Source organism: Phoenix dactylifera, chromosome 2, assembly GCF_051530095.1.
Source record: "Phoenix dactylifera cultivar Ajwa chromosome 2, Ajwa_hap1_PhDact_Kaust_v1.1, whole genome shotgun sequence".
In the NCBI taxonomy this organism is placed as follows: Eukaryota; Viridiplantae; Streptophyta; class Magnoliopsida; order Arecales; family Arecaceae; genus Phoenix; species Phoenix dactylifera.
The window spans coordinates 46,758,649-46,780,221 of record NC_143191.1 but is presented as its reverse complement, the minus strand read 5'-3'; the positions used below and the strand labels follow the sequence as shown (position 1 = coordinate 46,780,221).

At 38.0% G+C, this 21,573-nt stretch overlaps 1 protein-coding gene and 1 pseudogene across 2 annotated transcripts; both read left to right on the top strand.

The window, feature by feature from the left end:
- The first annotated feature begins 4,085 nt into the window (after positions 1-4,085).
- On the top strand, positions 4,086-20,572 carry LOC103696772 (glutamate receptor 2.7-like). 2 transcript variants are annotated; one of them, XM_088716667.2, is made up of 4 exons: positions 4,086-4,417; positions 13,609-14,915; positions 17,774-18,481; positions 19,785-20,572. In XM_088716667.2, exons 1-4 carry the CDS (start codon positions 4,114-4,116, stop codon positions 20,355-20,357), a joined length of 2,892 nt encoding a protein of 963 aa, XP_088572793.2. In that variant the 5' UTR covers positions 4,086-4,113; the 3' UTR covers positions 20,358-20,572. The 2 variants fall into 2 exon arrangements, with proteins under 2 accessions (XP_088572793.2, XP_088572794.2); XM_088716668.2 differs by lacking the exon at positions 4,086-4,417 and adding an exon at positions 9,019-9,943.
- Positions 4,427-8,511, top strand: LOC149768364 (histone H3.2-like; annotated as a pseudogene).
- Positions 20,573-21,573: the final 1,001 nt, after the last annotated feature.

Below are 21,573 nucleotides of genomic sequence, written 5' to 3'. Positions count from 1 at the left end.
TATGTGGTACGTTCCATATGCAAATGAGTATAGGGTAAATCACTTAATATTAAGACATGCTGGAAATATATGCAGATAAATTGGTTCAGGATAGAAAGAAATACTATCTAGTAGCTCATACAAGCTGAAATTAAAGTCTTGGAGCCCTTTACACGAGTTGTTTGCTGCCAATGAGAAGATATATATCAGACAAGATGTAAGATTTTTAGTGCAAAGAATAGCCATAACTATGTTAGTGCAAAGATAGCAAATAACATCTTAAGCATCTTTTTTTTTTTTCCTTCTTGTGTTTTAAGGCAACCCAACCAAGCTTGTTTTTTTCCAGTAGTATGTACGATGGTAGATTGATTCCTTGCTTTCTAACATCCCTGATTTCACAAGCAGGTCAATTTCTTGCTGTTAAGTACTCTCTTCCAAGGTAAAGTACCTAGGTCTGAAGAAGTGTGGTGTGACCGCCAGGACTTGGCTGAATGCTTGTAACTATCCCAGGATGTGCAAGTCACTGAAATCTCTTAAACAGAACAGAATGACAAGTTTTCATCTATGCTGCAAAATGGACTCTGCACTATTAATTTAACAGCAGTCTTTTTATTCAGAAAAGGGTAACAGCAGTAGCTGGCAATCCGAAAAGATATCAGGAAATTGCATGAAATTGATGATTTTTCAAGCAAGCAAATTCTCAAGTATCACCCATATGATTTTAAAGTTTTTACTAGCTAATGAGCTACAAAGGATATTCTTTAAAGCACAGTCAGTCACCATATGCTTATGTGTTCATTGATGCATAGGATATGGAAGTTTGACAAGATGAACAACAATTAGATATCATAAACATCAAAAGAAACCTTTATGCCTCATTCATGCACTTGAATTTGCCTGACTGTTATCTACCAAAATTTATTATAAGGTGGCAGATGAGTCCTACCTCTAGGTCACTATTGAAGGCCTTTTTGTTTGGATAGTCCGGTCAGAAAACTATAACTCTGATAAACTATGATATACTTTTGAATGTTCCAAACAGAAGATAAAATACCAATAATACCATACTATACTAGACAATGACTGCAGAACTGCAACAAGAACCTAGAATCTCTTTCTGGGCTCAACTCCGCTGAAGTTACTGAAAAAATAAGCTGTACTGCAGATGAACATCATAATGTTTAGATTCGCTGAAGCGGTGTTATTTTTTCACATACACTTTTGTAGGATAGATCCAGGATAGTTACCAGAGTTACTGTCCTCCCTTCTCCGGAAGCACACTATCATGCAATTATTTCATTAATTCCAAAGCCTAAATTCTCTAATAAGAGCAATTTTAGATTTTCTACTCTTCCCACACATTGAATTTCATCTTGAGATCATTGCTTTTCCATAAGCAATGGGAGGTAGTTTATCATTGCTTACAAAGTAATTCTGATCAGATCATCGAATTTATGGAGTCTTCCAATTTCAAGCACCATCTTCTTTTACTGTTAAGAATGACTTTTACTGGATACTTTAGTTCGGCATCCATGTAGATCTAAAGCCCTGGCATCCCCATTCAAAGCTAGTGAAGAAGAAAAGATATTTCAATCTTTCAGGAAGAGGATCAAGTGTCATCTCCTCTGGAAGCTGATAGGATTCCCACTGAATTTACTCTTACGCTACCTAAGTTTATTTTTACCATAAAAGTATCAGTATTTATCTAGAATTTTTCAGATTCATGTGCTGAAGCATATTCTGTTTTCTAAGTGCTTCTTAACCCCTGCAATCTCTGCCTGCTTCAACAAGTGAAAGGGGATGATGTTATAATTAGAGTTCATAGCAAGCCATCTCCTGATAAGATTTCTTAGGAAGGAGATAACTTAAATATGCAACAGTAGGAGGCTCTGCTATCCAAATAGCTGATTTCCTACCAAAGATCAATTATAAGCAAACTCTTCTCGTACCTCAAATTTTAGTATGTGAAAGGTTTTTGCAGATGTTTCATTTAAAAATTGATATATAGAGAACTTGAAATCTTAACAAATCAGGCATCGCTCCCTTCATCTACATTTGTTCCCTTTTTTTTGGACTGCACATGTTTCTCCTCTTTAAGAGGCATTTGAAATAATTACTTTAGAGCTTGATGACAGTCAAGAAGGAACTTATTAAGTTCAGAAACTTGCTTATGAAACAGTTGCTCTTCCCATGACGCAGATAATTGAATTGTTGTAAGCATATGATAAACTACCTCCCATTGTTGCAGCTGAAAACCTCTGATCAGAATTACTTTGATGGTAAAAATAATCTTATGGAAAACTACCTTGAGATCATTGAATTTCATCTTGAGATCATTGCTTTTCCATAATCTTGTCAGGTAGTTACTAATTCAGTTAGGATGTTTCAGAATCCAAATTATTTTCAACATACTTATCAGCGAACAAGAATAGCAACAAAATAATAAAAAATAATAATTGTTCAATGTGCATCAACGATCATACTTATCAGGGTTGCCGAGTCGATCGAGGTTTGAGGGCTGCTCGGACGGCGCCGGAGAGGAGGGAGGAGGAGGAGATCCTCGGGCGGAGGCAAAGCTAGAGAATCTGTAAAAAAAGAAAAAAACACCCACGAACACACGAACAAGAAGAGGCGGAGAAGGAGGAGAACAAGCGAGAAGGAGGGAGAAGAGGGAGGAGGAGAAAAATACCTCAGGTGGAAGAGATCGGGGTTGGTCGGTCGGCGCCGGAGAGGAGGGAGGAGGAGAGGAGGTTGGAATCCGACGGTCGGCACCGGAGAGGAGGAAGACGGTTGACTAGGGCAGTGCCGGAGAGGAGGAAGACGGAAGCCGGAGAGGAGAAATAGGGGAAGTAGCCAGCGCAGAATGAGGGTTCGATCGGGGTCGGGCGCTGAGTTTTGAGGGATTCTACCCTTAGACGACGCTTATAAGCGTCGTCCTGGATCGACGCTTTTACGCGTCGGGTATATTCGACGCTTATAAGCGTCGTGTTATCTAAGGGCCAAAAATCACGCTTAAAAGCGTCGTTCTAGGTCCAGTTCCCACGCCTTCCAGCGACGATTTCGCTAGAGGGCTGTGCCGACGCTTTTAAGCGTCGTCTATTCCTTTAAATTGCCGACGCTCTTAATAAGCGTCGGCAAAAGTTGACCCGGTAGAAAATTTTGCCGACGCTTTCTCCTAGCGTCGGCAAAAATGGGTCGGCTTTCTCTAATTTTACTGTAGTGTATACTCGTATACTATAAGACGCCCGCCTAAGGAAAAAAAATGAAGTCCTCGCACGATAATTATTCATAACTCATCTCTTGGTGACTTCAGTATGAGTCCATATTTGTACGAAGAAGACTAGCTGTGTGTTGTTCCATAGGTTAGTTACTCTCCAGATTCCAGACGGTCCCGCCTAAGCCCATGAATTTATGAACTATTGCTACTGAAAACCAGCCCAACCAAGATTTCGAGTTGGCTAATTTGCTGGAGGGCTCAGACGATTGGCTGTCGAAGGTTGCTACGTACCTTCAAGGTAACAAGGTGGTGGTTGTTGTGCTTGGATGGCAATGGCTCCAATGCTGGTCTCTCCTGAGGTGGTGCTGGAAAGAAAAGCCATGCTCGGACCTTTGCTACGATGTCGAATCTAATCTAAAACAGTAAAGACGAAGAAAATCTTTTATCGGAGAGTATCTAATATGGAACTCTTCAATACCTAAGTTAAGACGGATTCTCAAAGAACAGCGAAGGTGTTGTGAGAGCTGCATAACGACAACATGAAAGCATAAGAGAGCTCGAGAGTATTTATCTTAAGGGTCCTCTAGAAGTAGTGTACATAAGCGAGAGTCGCCGCCCATTGTCCAAAAATTCAAGCATATAGAACGGTCGTTTTTGGGAGCCTATCACAAACGTCAAAAGTCAAGCGTGGGCTTTTCGCCCGCACACCATGCGCCGTGCATATTGTCCGCGCGATTATTGAGTCCACCTGCAATCATAGACGGGCTGTCGCCAGCTGGAGCTTCGTGGGACTTGGCCCTGAACCTAATAAAAATGGGAAGAGACCGTTGACTGGACCGGCTGCACCTCCTCGCCGTCACATGCACCAAGACAAAATGAACGGGTTCTCAAGCCCTTTTAGTGTCCCAAGCTTTCACATGAGGAGGTCAACCCATCTCCTTCTTCCTCTCCCCTTTCTTCTCTTTCAACTCCTCGTATCTTCTTCTCTGGGCATCGGGCCTCAAAAGGCCTTCGCTCAAGCCGGCGGTACTCTCGCAGAATCCACCGTGCCATTTGATGTGGGCGTGATCCTGGACACAAGGTCATGGATCGGGAACATAAGCTGGACTTGTATGTCCTTGGCCGTCGAGGATTTCTATGCGGCTCGTCCCAACTACACCACGAGACTCAGGATCCACTTGAGGGACACGGATGAAGATGCCTTTAGTGCGGCATCCGCCGGTACTCTCTCTCTCTCTCTCTCTCTCTCTCTCTCTCTCTCTCTGCGAGTGTGTGCGTGTGTGTGTGTGTATTGGGGTATGGCTTTGGTTAACTCGGAGCCTTGAAATATGACTGTGATCTGTTTTAATGACACCGTCGTTGTAGGGAGCTTCAAAGTAAATATCATAATAGTTGACACATGTTAGAGTGGTTGGTTCTATCTACAATTTGCTGTTTGATGCTAGGTGACTATATTTATGAACAATTGAAAATTGTTAGACTTATTTGAGTGGAATTGTGATATGCAGAAAAGAAGGGTGAGATTTATGTATGTATGTACGTACGTGCGCACAGACTTTGATAAAGAAGAGGGTAACCACTCTTCTTGAGTTCATAATCAAAAATGAGGCATTCAAATTAAAAAATCTCCACCAAGTCAATATTTATACCAATGAAACTACTTTGAAACCACAAATCACTTGTTTTGATATTCTATAACCTAAAGTGAATAGATAAAATGATGTGAGATCATATTTTCTATGGTCTAAGTATTAAAATCTATTGATTTCAGTCTATATATATTGTAGCATGCATGTATAAATCATGATTAATAAGGTGAATTTTCAATTTAAATGTTGTACCATATATTTTAGCATGCTAGCACAATGAAAATCGTTCCATATTCATATGACCCATCGGTTAGAGAACACCAAAATATACTATATTTATTTTTTTGGTATTTTAGTAATATAGATTATAATTAATGATATGAATTTTCAATTTGAATACTTTATTGTTGATTTCAAACTCGAGGGAACTAGATACTCTCGCCTCTCAAAAGGAGCATAATCTATCTTTATCTCTCTCTCTCTCTCTCTCTCTCTCTTTCTCACACACACACACACACATATATAAAGAGAGAGAGAGAGAGAGTTGGACTTGGCTATACTCGAGTGCGTCTCCCCTTAGATTCGGTCATAACAAGATTGGATGATAGGGATTTCAAATAGATAATCTGAGCCATTAGATATAATCTGTTATCTCTAAATTGTCTACACACTAGAAAGCATATGATTTGAAGATCCATAGCCTATCCATCAAGTGGCCAAAAAATAGACAGTTTAAACAACATGAAATAGTACATATTTTTTTGACCACTTGATGCACAGGCTAAAAGTCTCCAAATTGCATAACTTGATTTGTAAGTATTATAAAGATACTAAATCATATGCAATGGCTTGGATCATCGATATGAGACCTCCATCATCCAATCTAGACATGATTGGATCTGAGTTGAGATCCATTTGAGTGTAGCCTAGTCTATCTCTCACTCCACACACACACACACACACACATATATAGTTGGACTTGACTACAATCACTACAGAAAAATAGAGGAATGCTGGCATATATATACCGATGTCAGGTAGAAGTATCGGTAATTTTGGCTCCGACGCCAAAATTTGCCGATGCTTCTAAATAGCGTCGGCAGGGATGAAACTAAGACGACACTAATTAGCATTGTCGAAAGCAAATAGTAAGATGATGTTTATAAGTGTCGTCGGATGCCAATGAGGAAAAAAGGCTAGATGATGCTTAAAAGCATCATCGGAATCCTATGCACTAACCCACTTTTAACCTTAACTTCCACTAAACTCTGCCTAAACACTAACCTAAAACGACACTTATAAGCGTCGTCGGAGGCCAAGTCCCCCCATAACTACAATGCCTTATGTACTATTATCATACTTTTTTTGGACCAACGCGCCAGTGTTTTTAGAAATTGCGTCGTTAGATGCATTGTATCCGAATGGGAGAGCACCGCGGATCGCGATCCGCATGCTATTTTGGAAGGAGTTCTCCACTATTCGCTACCAAACAATCCAACTCTCTAAATCAATGCACGCACGCAAAATTTCCGAAATTTCAAACCTCCTGACTCTCCCTCACCTTCCCATCCCCTACAAATATCCCCTTCCCTGCTCCCAAGTCTCTACATTCCTTCTCCAAGCCCTAATCCCCAATCTTCTAATTTGAAACCCTGATTGTAGCTTTCGTTTTTTGAAATGGCGAGAACCAAGTAGATGGCATGAAAGTCCACCAGCGGCAAGGCCCCCCACAAGCAGTTGGCGACGAAGTCGGCTCGAAATCGGCCCCGGCCACCGCTTCTGCTCGAGGATGGTGGCATTGCAGGAAATCTGCAAGTACCAGAAGAGCATGGAGCTTCTCATCCGCAAGCTCCCCTTCTAGTGCCTCGTCCGTGAGATAGTCCAGGACTTCAAGACAGACCTCCACTTCCAAAGCTCCATTGTCGCCACCCTCGAGGAGGCCGCCGAGGTATATCTCGTCGGTCTCTTCAAGGATACCAGCCTTTGCGCCATCCATGCCAAGCGCGTTACCATCATGCCCAAAGACATTCAGCTCAACCGTCAGATCCATGGAAAGAGGGCCTAATCTTATTCCTTAAAAGCGTCGTCAGAATCCTACGCATTAACACACTCTTAACCCTAACTTTCACTGAACTCCGCCTAATCACTAACCTAAGACGATGCTTATAAGCATCGTCAGAAGCCTAGGACTTTAGACAATGTTTATAAGCATCGTCGGAAGCCTAGGACCTAAGACAACGCTTATAAGCATTGTCGGAAGCTTAGGACCTAAGACGACGCTTATAAGTGTCGTCGGAAACCTAGAACCTAAAACGATATTTATAAGCATCGTCAGAGGCTAAGTCCCACCACATTGCTATTAGCCGATGCATACAAGTGTCAGCAAAGGGCAATGCTAATAAGTGTCGCCAATTAGCGATGCTTATAAGCATCGGTAGTTAGCAACACTTTCTTCATGTGTCAGCAATTTTTTTTTCAACACATTGTTGATGCTTGCGACACTTTATAAAGCGTTGCTAATAAAACTAACGATGCTTATAAACATCGGTATAGGCAACAAAAAGCGTCAGCAATGCTCTTTTTTTTGTAGTGAATCAAGTAGATTTCTACTCAGATCCGGTCAGTTCTACATGAGACAATGAAGGTCATACATCGATATATGATTTGGAGATTCCTAACCTATGCATCAAGTGATTATATATATATATATATATATTATTTAGACTATTCAATTTTTTGACCACTTGATGTATAGACTAAAAGTCTCCAAATCATATGATTCTTTATGTGTAAGTAGTTCAGAGATAGTATATTATATCCAACAGCTCAGATCATCGATGTAAAAACTGTCTTCCAATCTGGATGTTTGCTCTCTTTCCATCCCATCAAATGTACGACGAGATCCATGGGCGGAGTCCCATCTAGATGTGTTGGAAGAGAGTGGTAACATGTCAAATGATGAGGGTAGATAGGCGCGGGCATGCCATAAGTGTTGGATCAGCCCAAAAGATTATGATAATTGAAGGGAGGATAGAGAGTAGCATAGGTCTAAATGCCTTCACCTTCAACGATTTTCTTCATCGTCACACCATCGTTCGAAGGAGGCAGATGTGGATAAGGATAAGGAGTATAGTGCTGGGCTATGGTGGAGATATAGTGCTAGGCTAGAATAATAGAAAGCTAAGTAACTCCTACTCCTAAAGTAGAAACTATGATATACTAAATAGGATAAAATATATTGATTTGATTATCCAAGGGTGCTTTATACAAAGTATAAATCAATTATTTATACTAAAATACAATAAGTATTCACTTGGATAGTTAGTACCTACATTTGGCCTCCACTCTTAATAGTTCTGATAATTGATGCTAGTCATCTACCTGCTATGTTCGTCTACTAGCATGATTCCTTTGCAATACTCGTCAGTCTGATATTCATACTTTGTCAACCCTGGCCTATCATTAACCTTTCTTCGGCTTGTCCCGACATGATTTTTGTTGGCTGTCTCTCCATAATTGTACTGCAGCATGGTTTTCTCAGTCTATTCCTATTATTAGCCATCTAGGTGATCACGTTGGCACTAGACCTTGGCTCTATGCTTGAAAGTCTTGTTTGATTCTACTTTAAAGCTTCCATGTGTGTGGTGTTAAGATATGGTGTAATTGTGTAAATACTAGGCCTGACCAAATTTGAATGGAGATCCACTAATATGTAGCCAATTCTCTCTCTCTCTCTCTCTCTCTCTCTCTCTCTCTCTCTATATATATATATATATATATATATATATATATATATATATATATATATATATGAAAGAAATTAGTAGTTGGTAATAATTTGGATATTATGAAAATGTGATTTGTCCGTAAATCGATGTGGGCTGTCAACACATGTTGCTTATCATCTAGAAAGATATTCGTAGTTGGTAATGGTTTGGATATTAGAGAAGCATGTCGACAACTTGCACTCATATAAGGATAGCTGGCTATAATCACGATAGGTCGATATAACTTGAGATGGACCCCATATTACACATTGTTGTTACTAAAATTCTTTCAAGGACTTTATTGCCACCCAACCATCCTTTGTTTTATTAAAGGAAAATTTGATGAACCCAAATAATTAATTAAGATGTCCAACCGTCCTTTCTAGATGCTCCTTATTTCATCAAGTATGATCCTTAGATTTTGTTCTAAAGGGGAAGAACTAAGATAACTCCATAACGTGAAAATGAGAGTGCATTTATCAATTTGTCTTCCTTTACATCTAATTAAATTTCTTTGTATTCTATATGTAACTTTGTAAATATATTGCTACTTTTTAGTAGAGAAGTGAAATGCACTTCTTCATGCACAATATAGCCAAATACATGCAATGCACTTGAGAGAAATCATGGACGGATCTGATCTAAAGACACTTCTATTAATATAATTTTATTTGCTAAGGACTCGCAGAGTTCCTAGAAGAAAGGGGCCAAGTTGAGATGCCATATATGCATGAGAAAATCATGCAATTTGATAGGTAAAATAGTTAATGGCAGGTTCAAAGTAATGACAATAAACATTTTGCTAACATTAATTAAGTTAAACACTTCTGAACCTTATAAAATATTAATTCTCATCTTTCTTAGTTTCATCTTATGTCTCAGGTCTCTAGTGTCTGATAAAAAGTTGATATGGTCTCGGAGTATGAGTAATTTAACATCTACTCAGTGACACTAATGTTGGAAATTTACATATAAACTATTATTCAAGTAGGAACTTGTAAATAAAAATAAATTTCTTTGTATGCTTGTACCTCAGGAATGTGCATATAACTTAATGTTAGAAAAAAGGATCTACAAGTATTTTTTTCATCCATATAATCCGAAATCGGCAGACAATTGTCGAATTCACTTAAGCTTGTAATTCTTACCCACATACGTAATTTGTAGTTGAACCAGGGATATGGAAATAATTTTCCTCAGCTTGGTCCTTACAAAGTAGGTCGGTAGGGTATCCGCCGACTTCATGTAAAGCTTTATAATTTATATTGCCCAAGTCTGGGCGGCTTTTCACGCGAACAAAACATCGTCAAAAAGGAGAGATTCCGGCGGGTCGCGATGCTTTCCGTCGCCCGACCTCCCTCCTCCTCCTACTCGCCTCCTCGAGTCGTAAGGTACGGGCCGGTCCCAAACCCTAGTTTTCCCGAATCCAAGAAATCATTTTCTTGAACTGTGCCAAGAACGGTTCTTTCTTTCTCCTGCGCTTTCCCTTTATCTTTTACCGAAGAATTTTTGGGCGTTTATTCTTCGTATCTGGCTTCGTTTCGTGTATTATTTGATTACGTGTCCTGATTCTGTGGTATCTTGATCTTGCTACCGTATTTGCAATGGTTTATAGTTGAATGCGTTCGGTTCTTTGTGCAATATATGTTGAACCTAAACCATTTGTGCCTAAAGATAAACTCTCATGTTCCAAATGTTCAGAAGGCTTGATTAAGGGATTGAATCAAATAAAATAGTATATTGAAAACCTAAATACATCTCTAGGAAAATGAGAAGTTTTAGCATGCTGAAAATATAAATCTTAGCATAGAATTTTGGTTGATTATTTGGTGAGAATAGGTTGGGTTTTTTTCAATCGAACTGTGGTCCATCAAGTTTTAGAACTTCCTGTGACTGGCAATTAACCTGATGACATGCCAGCCCAGTTTGTCAACCCGCAAAAGATTCAATGCTGAAATCATGACCAAGAAAGGGATCAGCGGTAACATCTGGAAGGCTTTGATAAAAGTGTTTTCTGTGAATCAGTATTTTTATTTTTATTTTCTTTTTATTTATTTCATTAGTTTTTTGACATTACTCAGAAATTTCTTCCATGGGTTATGTTTTACAAGATTCTTTAATTCACCCAAAAATTTAGTTCCCATTAGATCGATGGAGTGTTTGAAATTATTCTTTGATCCTGGAATCCTATCTGAAAAAGTGAGATGAGTGTAATTGTAATGAGTAGGACTAGCATTATTTTGACTGGGGATTAGAGTTTAAGATTAAGTATAGGTTGGATTCAATCCATGACATTGGAAAGATCTGTTTTGTACATGTTAATAATATAATCTACGAATTTCTTTGATTTTTGTAACCATGAGTGCTTAAACTTGGCGCTAGAAACCCCCCAAGAAGATGCAATGATTTTGACCATGAAAAAGATATTAAAATCTGACAATCAGTGGTTTAACTTTGCAATTGAGGCACAATTAGAAATAGTAAAGTGACCATAAAGGATTAAACAATCAAAGAAATGTCCTAATACGTTAAGGAAAAATGAGGCGGAAGTAGTAATGTGAACTTGATTAAAATGGGTTCCTGCATGATAGTGAAGCATTTGCTTTGTTCATTTGATGGAAAACTCTAGTGGCAGAACTCCTGTTCATGGTTATTTTGTAGTTCAGAAAGGGGGAAACTGACACACAAGCACCTAAACTAAATATGCCGATCTTTTTTGATGATTACCAACATCTTTATTACCTGGACCTTAGGTTTATCCCAAAGTACCTGCACTCGACACTTAAACATGGACATTGATATGACTTGGACTCTATAAGAAGAAATTTTTATATATTGAGAATCATGCCTTCATCCAATGCACAGCCTTGTCCATATAATGTAGAACAACATATAGTTTCCTTTAATATATCTTCTTTTAGCAAAGAACCCATAGACAATTACCAATGTACAATTGATTTGATTTTAGAAACATTTTAATAAAACTTGTTGGCACAAATGTTGGAACATATTGTCAGAATTGAATCTTGCAAAAGAAATCCTGAATGGGTTGATACTTGATAATTTCTTACCATTGTTTCTAAAGTTTTCATGAAAGCTATATGATCGTGATTGACTTTGTTTACCATGAAATATGAGAAGCAAGCATTGGTGGGTGCGTGCCAACCCCTATGTACCGGCCATCATGTAAGATTGGACGCATTGGTGGATTCCCCTGGGAACTTGCATATAATAATGTGCATTAACTATAAAAAAGGGCTGCTATACTGACCTTATCTTACACCTAGAAATCTATGTTTGAACTGAATGGCCTCCCAATAGGTTCTTGTTTTCTTTTCTCTTCCATTCATCTTTTACTTCTTTCTTAGGTCAATCTAATGTTCCGCCTAAAATTAGTCTGTATTAGTTTAGGTACTTTCATACTTTTTAACTAATTCAAATATAAAAATCTTGTTGTTGCACATGTAAGAGGTAATTTTATAAATTTAGTTCACACTTTAAAAACTTATATGATAACTCTTTTGAAATGTGTGATGCATTTGTTGTGTCATTGTTACTAGATTGCAATTAATGTAGATTAATACCAACGTGTGTGCACATCTATCATCAAGCAATAGAGTTGTTTCTCCTCCTTCCCTTGATAGGTATTGATTACAAAGATGATATCATCTCACCCAAGGTTGGTGGAACCCTCGCGAACGGGACGGTTCTGGCCGTTCCAAACCGTACCGGTGGCTCGCCGGTACGATTCCGACAACGGAAATGAGACCCATTGCCGGAGCCGGAAAAGGAGAAGGAAAGAGAGAATGAGAGGGAGAGAGAGAGGTCGGGATGCCGGCGGAGGGCTGCCAGAGGGCGCGGCCGGTTCTGTTTCGAACAAAACTAGGGCTCGGCCATAGCTTAAAAAATTTTGCGATTTTTAAGTAAAAGATTTTGCAATTTTTAAGTAAAGTCGGCAAGCGATTTGCCGACTTTACTTAAAAATCACAAAATTTTTTAAGCCGCGGCCGATTTTTCTATTTCGAACGGCCTCCGCCGGCCCTCTGCCGGTGTCTACCACCCTCCGCCAGCCTCCTTCCCTCTTTCCCCCTTCTCTCTCGCTCTTTTTCTCTCTCCCACGATACCATGCCCTCTGTCGGTATAGGCCTGACACGGTCTGTACTAACTCGTGCCGCCGGAGAACCGGTACGGTGCTCGGTATCGATTCCTCCGACCCTGATCTCACCCAAGATAGGTCTAAAGAACAACTAAACCATGATATTACGATTTTTGTGGTTCACCAACATGCAGTCATAAGGCATGAACTTGTAGAAAAGAATGAGGTTTAAACTAAGCGGCTTTGTAAGATGTATTGTGATGTCCTGAATTTTTGATGGGTAAGCTGGGCTTGATTAAGTGATTGTAAAGTCACTATATCTCTATATTCTTGTGAGCACTACAATTTGATTAAGATTTGAAGACTGGTGTCTTTCCAAACAGACCTGCTTTATTATGTGCTTTGTTTCTTTTCTCTACCTAATAAATATGTGCCCATAATTGCTTATTTACATAATACAACATGATGAAAACTATGTATCATTAAGCAGAGATTCTGATAGTAAAACTTTTCTGGTTTTATGGGTGAAGAAGTATAAGATAAGCATAATAATAAAATTGTTTTGTGTTTGTTTATGTGTGTGCATTATGTGTGTTGCATGTTGCATGGTCATTGATTGAAAACATGAAAGTGCCTAATGTTGGTGACAAGTGAGTTCTTTGGAATTAGGTACTTTTAGAAATGGATCTATGCTATTATCTCCAAAATAGATGATGCAGTTTAAGGAGAAGCACCCACTGGCTGAATGAGCCATAGGATTCTGGATTGACTTGATTGAGTGGTTCGAGGAATCAGGTTCTTTGAAAATGCACATGATTTATATCGGGGTGACTATTTATGAATTTACTGACTGCAGTTCGAATAAACTTTCTACTAGCCTCATATATTGCTATATCAAATTGTTATGGCATATATTATTTGTGGAGCGTCATCATTGCTAACATTTCTATGGGAATGCAGCTATCGATCTTCTGAAGAATGTTCAAGTGCAAGCAATTATCGGGCCACAAACATCAACCCAGGCTAAGTTTGTAATAGAACTTGGAGACAAAACTCAGGTCCCAATCATTTCTTTCTCAGCAAAGAGCCCATCTCTTTCTTCCCAAAATTCATACTTTATTCACACTGCATGGAGTGACTCCTCTCAAGCAAAAGTTATTGCTTCTATTGTTCAAGCCTTCAAATGGAGGGAAGTTGTTCCTATCTTTGAAGATAGTGACTATGGTAGTGGAATTGTACCTTATCTGGTCGATGCCTTCCAAGAAATTGGTGCCCGTGTCCCATATAGGAGCAAAATCCCTGTTTCAGCTACTAAGGATAAAATTTTAAATGAGCTCTACAAGTTGAAAAACAAACAGACAAGGGTCTTTGTTGTGCACATGACATATTCTTTAGGCCTTCAGCTATTTTCAAGTGCAAACAAAGCTGGAATGATGAAAGAAGGGTATGTCTGGATCACAACGTATGGCTTAACAGATCTTGTGGATCTAAATGGTTCATCAGCCATCAGTGTAATGAAAGGTGTCTTGGGTGTAAAGCCTTATATTAGAGAAACCAACAAGCTCCGTGATTTCAAGGTGAGGTGGAGAAAGAAATATTATCAGGAAGATCCAAATGCTGAAGTACGTGAGCCCACCACTTTTGGTTTATGGGCTTATGACACGGTGTGGTCACTTGCTGCAGCAGCAGAGGGTCTCAAAAGTACAAACTATACATCTCAAGAGTTTGATGTCTATAACAGCTCAACTGACTTGGCAACACTTGGATTATCTCTTACTGGCCCAAATCTGCGCAGTCAGATAATAAACAGCTATTTTGATGGCATGAGTGGGAAATTTCATTTCATTGATGGCCAGTTAGAGTCCGGTGCCTTTGAGATAATTAATGTGGTACGACATGGTAAGAGAAGGGTTGGGTTTTGGACTCCAGCATACAACCTTTCTCGGCATATGGACATGAAGGCTGATCTTAAATTCATTATATGGCCTGGTGACACTAAGACTGTACCTAAGGGATGGGAGTGGCCAACAAGTGGGAAAAAGCTCAGAATTGGGGTTCCAGTAAAACCTGGGTTTCCCCAATTTGTTAAAGTCGAAAAGGATAATAAAAATAATAGCCGGATTGGAAAAGCATACTGCACAGATGTGTTTGATGCTGTAATGGCTGCACTACCTTATCATGTCCCTTATGAATATGTGCCCTATGAAGATGCCAAGGGAGAGAGCAATGGGACGTATGATGATCTTGTTTACCAGGTCTATCTTAAGGTGAGCGACAATTATTTGCATTTACTTATTCTTTTAACTTGGGGAAAAGTAGGTATTCCTCCCAACAATCATGTACTTCTATGACCACTATGGATCTGTAGTTCTTGCTGCATATAGAACAGCTTTTCCGCTATATAATTGTTAAGCCTAGCTTTCATGCTCTGAAGTTTCAAATTCTTTTTTGTGTCTCTCTTTTTTTTCATTCTCTTTCTTCTTTTTTTTTCATTCTTTCGAGAACCAAGCCCAGCCAAAAAATGAGGGTAAGGGTGGGATTGATTCCAGGTCTCCACACAAGAGACTTTACCAATACATCCAGTTGGCAACCTCATTTTCAAAGACATGTAGGTTCAATGATTTGTATTCTGTGCCTTGTTATGAAGTTGTTAAAAGATAAGGGGAACTGAAATCTCATAATAAAATTTGTCATTAGTTGATTCGACAGCGATGACCTTTAAGACTTCCTAACTGATTGTAGCATAAGTATGATTAGCATTCCAATAGGTGGCAAATGAATTGATGGGTAACGAAGGGGTCATGAGCTCCTACATTACATTATCTGTTGGGGCTTGCCTACATGAATTGTTGTGAATCAAATGATCTTCTTACTAATTCAAATCATTATTTAGATTGGTTTAATGGAAATTCAATATTTCTGTTCACAATGCCTGTTTAAATATTATTCAAAATGTGATTTGTATTGACCAATTTGATTAGTTTGTAATTATTTACATATTAAATTGACATCCTTGATCCTAATCATTTTTTCTCATGTCATTGTGATTTGGAGTTTATCTGTGTCACTATTGGTTGAAATTTAAGCCATTACTATAAAACACCTCATAACTAAAGATAAAAAATATATTGTTCACAGTTTGTAATTTCAGATTCATATATTCTTGTTAATAGTATTTTAGCACATATCCTATTGAAAATTTCTCCTTGCAGTTAGGCCTCAAAAACTGAATAGGCTATGTGTGCTATTCAAAGTTTTAGATTCTTATAGGTGTATATTTGCAGCTACCTTGTCTTCAGCGCTGTTCAAGTTGCTGCTTCTATAGTGAGATTCAAACACCAAATTGTGCTTTTCTTTAGCACTTCCCTCGCCTGCTTTGCCTATCGGTTTGTGTTACCTACTCCTATCCTTTGTATCTTCTCCTACCTCTCTTCCTTCATTGCCCTAGCCCTTCCCTTCAATTGCTCTTTTCCTCCATGAGCCCACTAAACCCTCCATTTTCAATCCCATCTAGAAGGGCCCTCTGGTCTTGAGCTCCTCGGAGGTCTTCTTTTTTAACCCTGTAGTTGGCTTGTCTGCTGTGGGCTTTGTCGGGGCCAGCTTAGGGATGAGATCGTTGACTGTGGTGGTAATGATCTCATTGGGAACCACTACTCGGGTTTCAGTAGCAAAAAATTAGGCATTTGGTATTATAGGCCATATGAGAGGGAAATTACAGGTCACTGGAACTTGTGCCTCTTCATTGACATCACCACGACTTGGCATTGGAGGATGAGTCCTTGCCACTACATCTATCCACATCAAAGTGGCCTTCAACCAGGGCCTTTAGTCCTCGATGTTTTACCTGGATGATGTCCCCCTCAACCCCTCACTCAGCTTTTAACCTTGAAGATGTTGGAAAGTATCATATCAAAGTGATTGATGTGGCGAGCTAGTATCACTCCCAACTATTGCTTATTACCAAAGACCTCATCTGATTAGTTTGTCAAACACTGATGACCATGTCATTCTTGTAGATTCCAAAGAATGTATTGGGATTGGGTGGTTGTTGGGTCCTTGATAATAGAGAATCTCATTGGCTTAAGAAAAGTGGCATAAAGAGGAAGGCAAGAGGAGATGGATTTTTCGCTCTTTCTATTAAGTTTTAATGGGTAATTACCAAAGATTTTTATGGTTTTCTGATAATCCAATGCCTAATATTTAACTAACAACCAATTCTAGGAAACTAGATCAGTATGGCTGCTAGAATATATAAATCTGCAGGTAAATATGGCCTTTTAAATGGTAAATGCACTATGATGAGGGTATATATGGACAAGTATCCTAGAGAAAAACTGAAAAATATGTATCCATGAATGATATGCTTTATGCTTTTCTTATAACATCATCTCATTTCAAAGGATCATATGCTGTAAGGTTTGGATTAGATTTCTAAATTCCATAATTCTTTTCTTTGTTGGAAGTGGTTATGTTTGCTTTTAGCGATAGTCCTTTTTTGTGATTTTATGCAGGTTTGAAATTATTTATTACATTCTACTTTATGTTTTAATTAAAGATCTAAGTTGATGAGTTAGATTTTAAACATCTTTTTTTTTTGGTAGCATTTTCCTTTTGACCAAGCTGTAGTAAGTCTTTATGATGTAAGATGTCATTCTGATCTCTTTGTAGTCAGATTTTCAATCTGAAATATGCGAGAACCTCGATAATTAATGCAAATATCTAGGACATGAGGAAATGTTATTTTAAAAAAAAATGTTAGAATATTATCTTTTGAGCATTTTATTGAAGTTTTCTGTAAGTAACATGCACAACTTAAAGGCCAAGAATCCGCTATGCTTTTAAACAAAAGCAAATGGACATCTAAGGCTTTATGATCCATGTTCACATAAAAATATATGCTTCCTCTGTGTGCAACAATATCTGCCTTATAACAATTGAGACCTGCAGTCAGATTATTCAATTCTCCATGTTCGCATGAAAATATATGCTTCCTCTGTGTGCAACAATATCTGCCTTATAACAATTGAGACCTGCAGTCAGATTATTAAATTTAAAATACTGGCACATCTTGTTACTACAGAGGGCCTCTATTAATTTTGTTTTTCTCATTTGGAGCCAAATGCAGAACCTTGATGCTGTGGTGGGTGATGTGACAATCATAGCCAATCGATCTTTATATGTGGATTTCACATTGCCATACACTGAATCAGGGGTGTCCATGCTGGTACCTATTAAGGACGAGCGCCATAAAAGTGCATGGACCTTCTTGGAACCATTGACTACTGATCTTTGGTTGGCGAGTGGTGCTTTCTTTGTCTTCACAGGGTTTGTGGTGTGGTTTCTTGAACACCGGATCAACAATGAGTTTAGAGGTTCACCTGCACGTCAACTTGGTACTGTCTTCTATTTCTCCTTTTCCACACTTGTCTTTGCACATAGGGAGAAGGTGACAAGCAACTTGTCAAGGGTTGTGGTGATCATATGGGTGTTTGTTGTTCTCATACTTCAGTCTAGTTATACTGCCAGCTTAACCTCAATGCTCACAGTGCAACAACTTCAGCCAACTGTCACTGATGTAGATGAGCTCATTCGAAGTGGGAACCATGTTGGATACTTGAATGACTCTTTCATGCCTGGGCTTTTGAAGCGGTTGAATTTCAATGAGTCAAGGATTATAGCTTACAACTCTCCTGAGGAGTATCATGAGGCCTTGTCCAATGGAACTGTTGCAGCCATTGTTGATGAGATACCTTACATCAAAGTATTCCTCTCCATGTACTGTAACAAGTATGCCATGGTTGGACGTACCTACAAGACTGATGGATTTGGATTTGTAAGTAACATTTTCAAATTTGATGCATACATACAATAGAAACACAAGCATGCACATAAGTCATAGTCTCAAGCATTGAACTAAACCTGGAAAATACCTACCTTTAACATGTACACGTAATTATTTACTTTATCAATTACTAACTTGCTAGTAAGGAGTCCTGAAATCTATTAAGTAGAAGATAAAGAAAGGGAGCTAGTTCAACTTATGGTGTGAGATTTTTGCTATATATGCAAATAAAAAAAGGAAAAAGAAAAAAAAAAAAGAAAAAAGATTGTACATTTAGCTGTTATGTTTGTAGGGCAAAGTGTATTAGGGGAAAACACCCATGATATGGGCATGCTTTAAATGCAGAACTGAATCTATCCTTCTATATTATAACCATGACGAGCATTATCTCATCTATTTTGTGTTTGCATTATGAATGAATATAACGAGAAAGGGAAGTTGTTGGCAACTTTATCGTATTCTTACAAGTTACAATTTTCATCCAGGCAATCGTTAGTGCCTGGGTTCTTTCCTGCAAGTTTGAGCCCGTATCTTAACATACTTTCCTTCTATATTGTTTCAACACAACCATGACATAGTTTATCGGCTTTCATAAACTTCATTCTAGTAGAGCATATTCTATGCTCCACCAAGCATGTTTATTTTTAACTATTCAATTACCAGTCTAACTAGAGATCCTATTTCGCATTCTCCTCGTTGCTACACTAATATGTCCTCACCAAGGAATGCTGAACCGGCTGGTACAGGCTGGTTCAGCCTATACCAAATCGGTCCGGTCTCTGACTAGTTCGATTTGGCGTTAGAAAACGTCACCGATCTGTATCGGCGCATACCGGCTAGGCCAAATTTTTTTGAGCATTTGGATGCGTGAATTAGGCCGAACTAGTGGTACCGGTTCGGTACCGGTACAGTACACCGAATCGATCCAGTGGCCGACCGGTACGTCTATTAGTACCGGTTCGGCGATCCTTGGTCCTCACCTCTTCAAGTCTAAAATGCTCAAACTGCAATTTGTACGGCATTGTTTGTTTCATAATATCTCTTTACATCCAACTGGTTTGATATGCAAATGCAGGACGTTGGTGTCATTCTTCCATACTATGAATGGTTTTTTTGTGGGCTAGTTGTCTCTGTAATCTTTCGGAATATACAAGTTTCTAGAAATCCCAGCAAACATTATAATTTACTGATCCATCAAATTTAAGCTTAGGAGTAAATGCAGAGGAAACTTGAAGCAACAATTCTAGAACCATCTTTCCTGACATTGTATCTTTGTTTATTTCCTCTATTACAGGTCTTCCCAAAGGGTTCGCCTTTGGTTCCTGATGTATCGAGGGCAATTCTAAATGTAACAGAGAGTGCAAAAATGAACGAGATTGAGAGAGAATTATATACGAATGGAAGCTGTTCTGACCAAAGGGATACAACCATCACTTCAGATAGTCTTACATTTAATAGTTTTTGGGGTCTATTCCTCATAACTGGGGTTGCTACCCTTTGTGCCTTAGTTCTTCATTTGGGTAGCTTTCTTTATGAACATCGAAATATATTGAGAACTTGTGATTCGGAGAACTCTGTACGTCAGAAGTTTGCTCTGCTGGCCAAACTCTATGATCAAGCAGATCCATCCCTGCATGGACCAAAGAAGACAGGAACTGGGGATGAGCAGGTAATAAGCGATGTTGTGCCTTCACTTCATAACAGCGAACTGCAAAGCCCATCAAGCATCTCCAATTATGAACATGGATACTTTGGGCCTGAGGATGATACAGGAACCCCACCAGAGGAACCAGGAACTCCAGGTAGAGAGGTTGCTAGTCGTAATCCAGACCCTCCATCATTTGCAGAGATGCTTAATGAGAGGTAATGTCATTTCCATGTCTAAATACTGATTTTCACTATTTTAAATGGTCATGTGGCTGTTCCACAGTTAACACCGGAAGGTCATTTGTCTAATATTTCTTTATTAAGCATGAAAAGAATCATGTCAAAAAGAGAGAGAAAATCTAGACATTAACACAATTATCTTTTGGTAATGGACAGCAGATGTGATCCTATTATAGAATCTTTTTCTTGATGATATGAGGTACTTTGTACGATTTCTGGTTGTTTTTGTTTTAGAAATGTGATTTATGATAGTTCTGTAGTTATCTCCTTGTTCCTAAATCTCTCAAGTTGGATGCTGTCACACTGGTGTTTTATTTAATTTAGAGGAATAAATGTCTCACAAATCATAAACACCATTTCAAGTAACTTAAGGCCTCATTTGGTATTCCAGTAGGAGAGCCGAAAAGCATTTCATGAAGGGTCATAATCTCTTTTGGATGATTTTAAGGTGCTTAATAAAAATAAATAGCTTTCTATCCCATCCAAAAGCTGAAAATGTTTACTAAGAAAAAACTCCAATTTGAAGCTTTTACGCAAAAGCTCCATTTGAGAAAATGCAGAAAAATATTTTATTTTAATAAAAATTCTGCACAAATGAGAATACCTATGCTAAATCTTCATAATTCTTCCTAATAATATAATATAATATAGTATAGTATCATATAATATAATATAATATAATACTATTATTATGTAATAACATTATTATATTATAATAATGCTATAAAATATTGTAATATGTTTAGAATAAATACAAAATTATTATTTTTCATAATTTCCATGCTAATTTGTTCATAACATATTATATATTATTATTATAATAAAAGCATAATATTATTACATTATAACATTATTATATAATAATTTTATAAAAATAATTTTACACTTTAATAAATATAAAATTTATATTTTTACTATAATATTTATGTTAAAATAACATAAAAATAATTTATGAATTAAGAATATTTTATAGTAATAGTTTTTGATAGTATAAATAGTTAGATTGCTGAAAGCATTGTGTAGTGTTTGTTATTATCATTTTCTGATACTAAAAGTATTTTTTCGACTTGATTATCAAATAGATATTAAAGTTCGTTGAGCAGTAAATAATTTTATTTAAAGCTCGATTAGTAAAAGTTATACTATCCCGCTTCAATACCAGACTAGGTCTATGTCATAAATTTATTCTGTCGGCT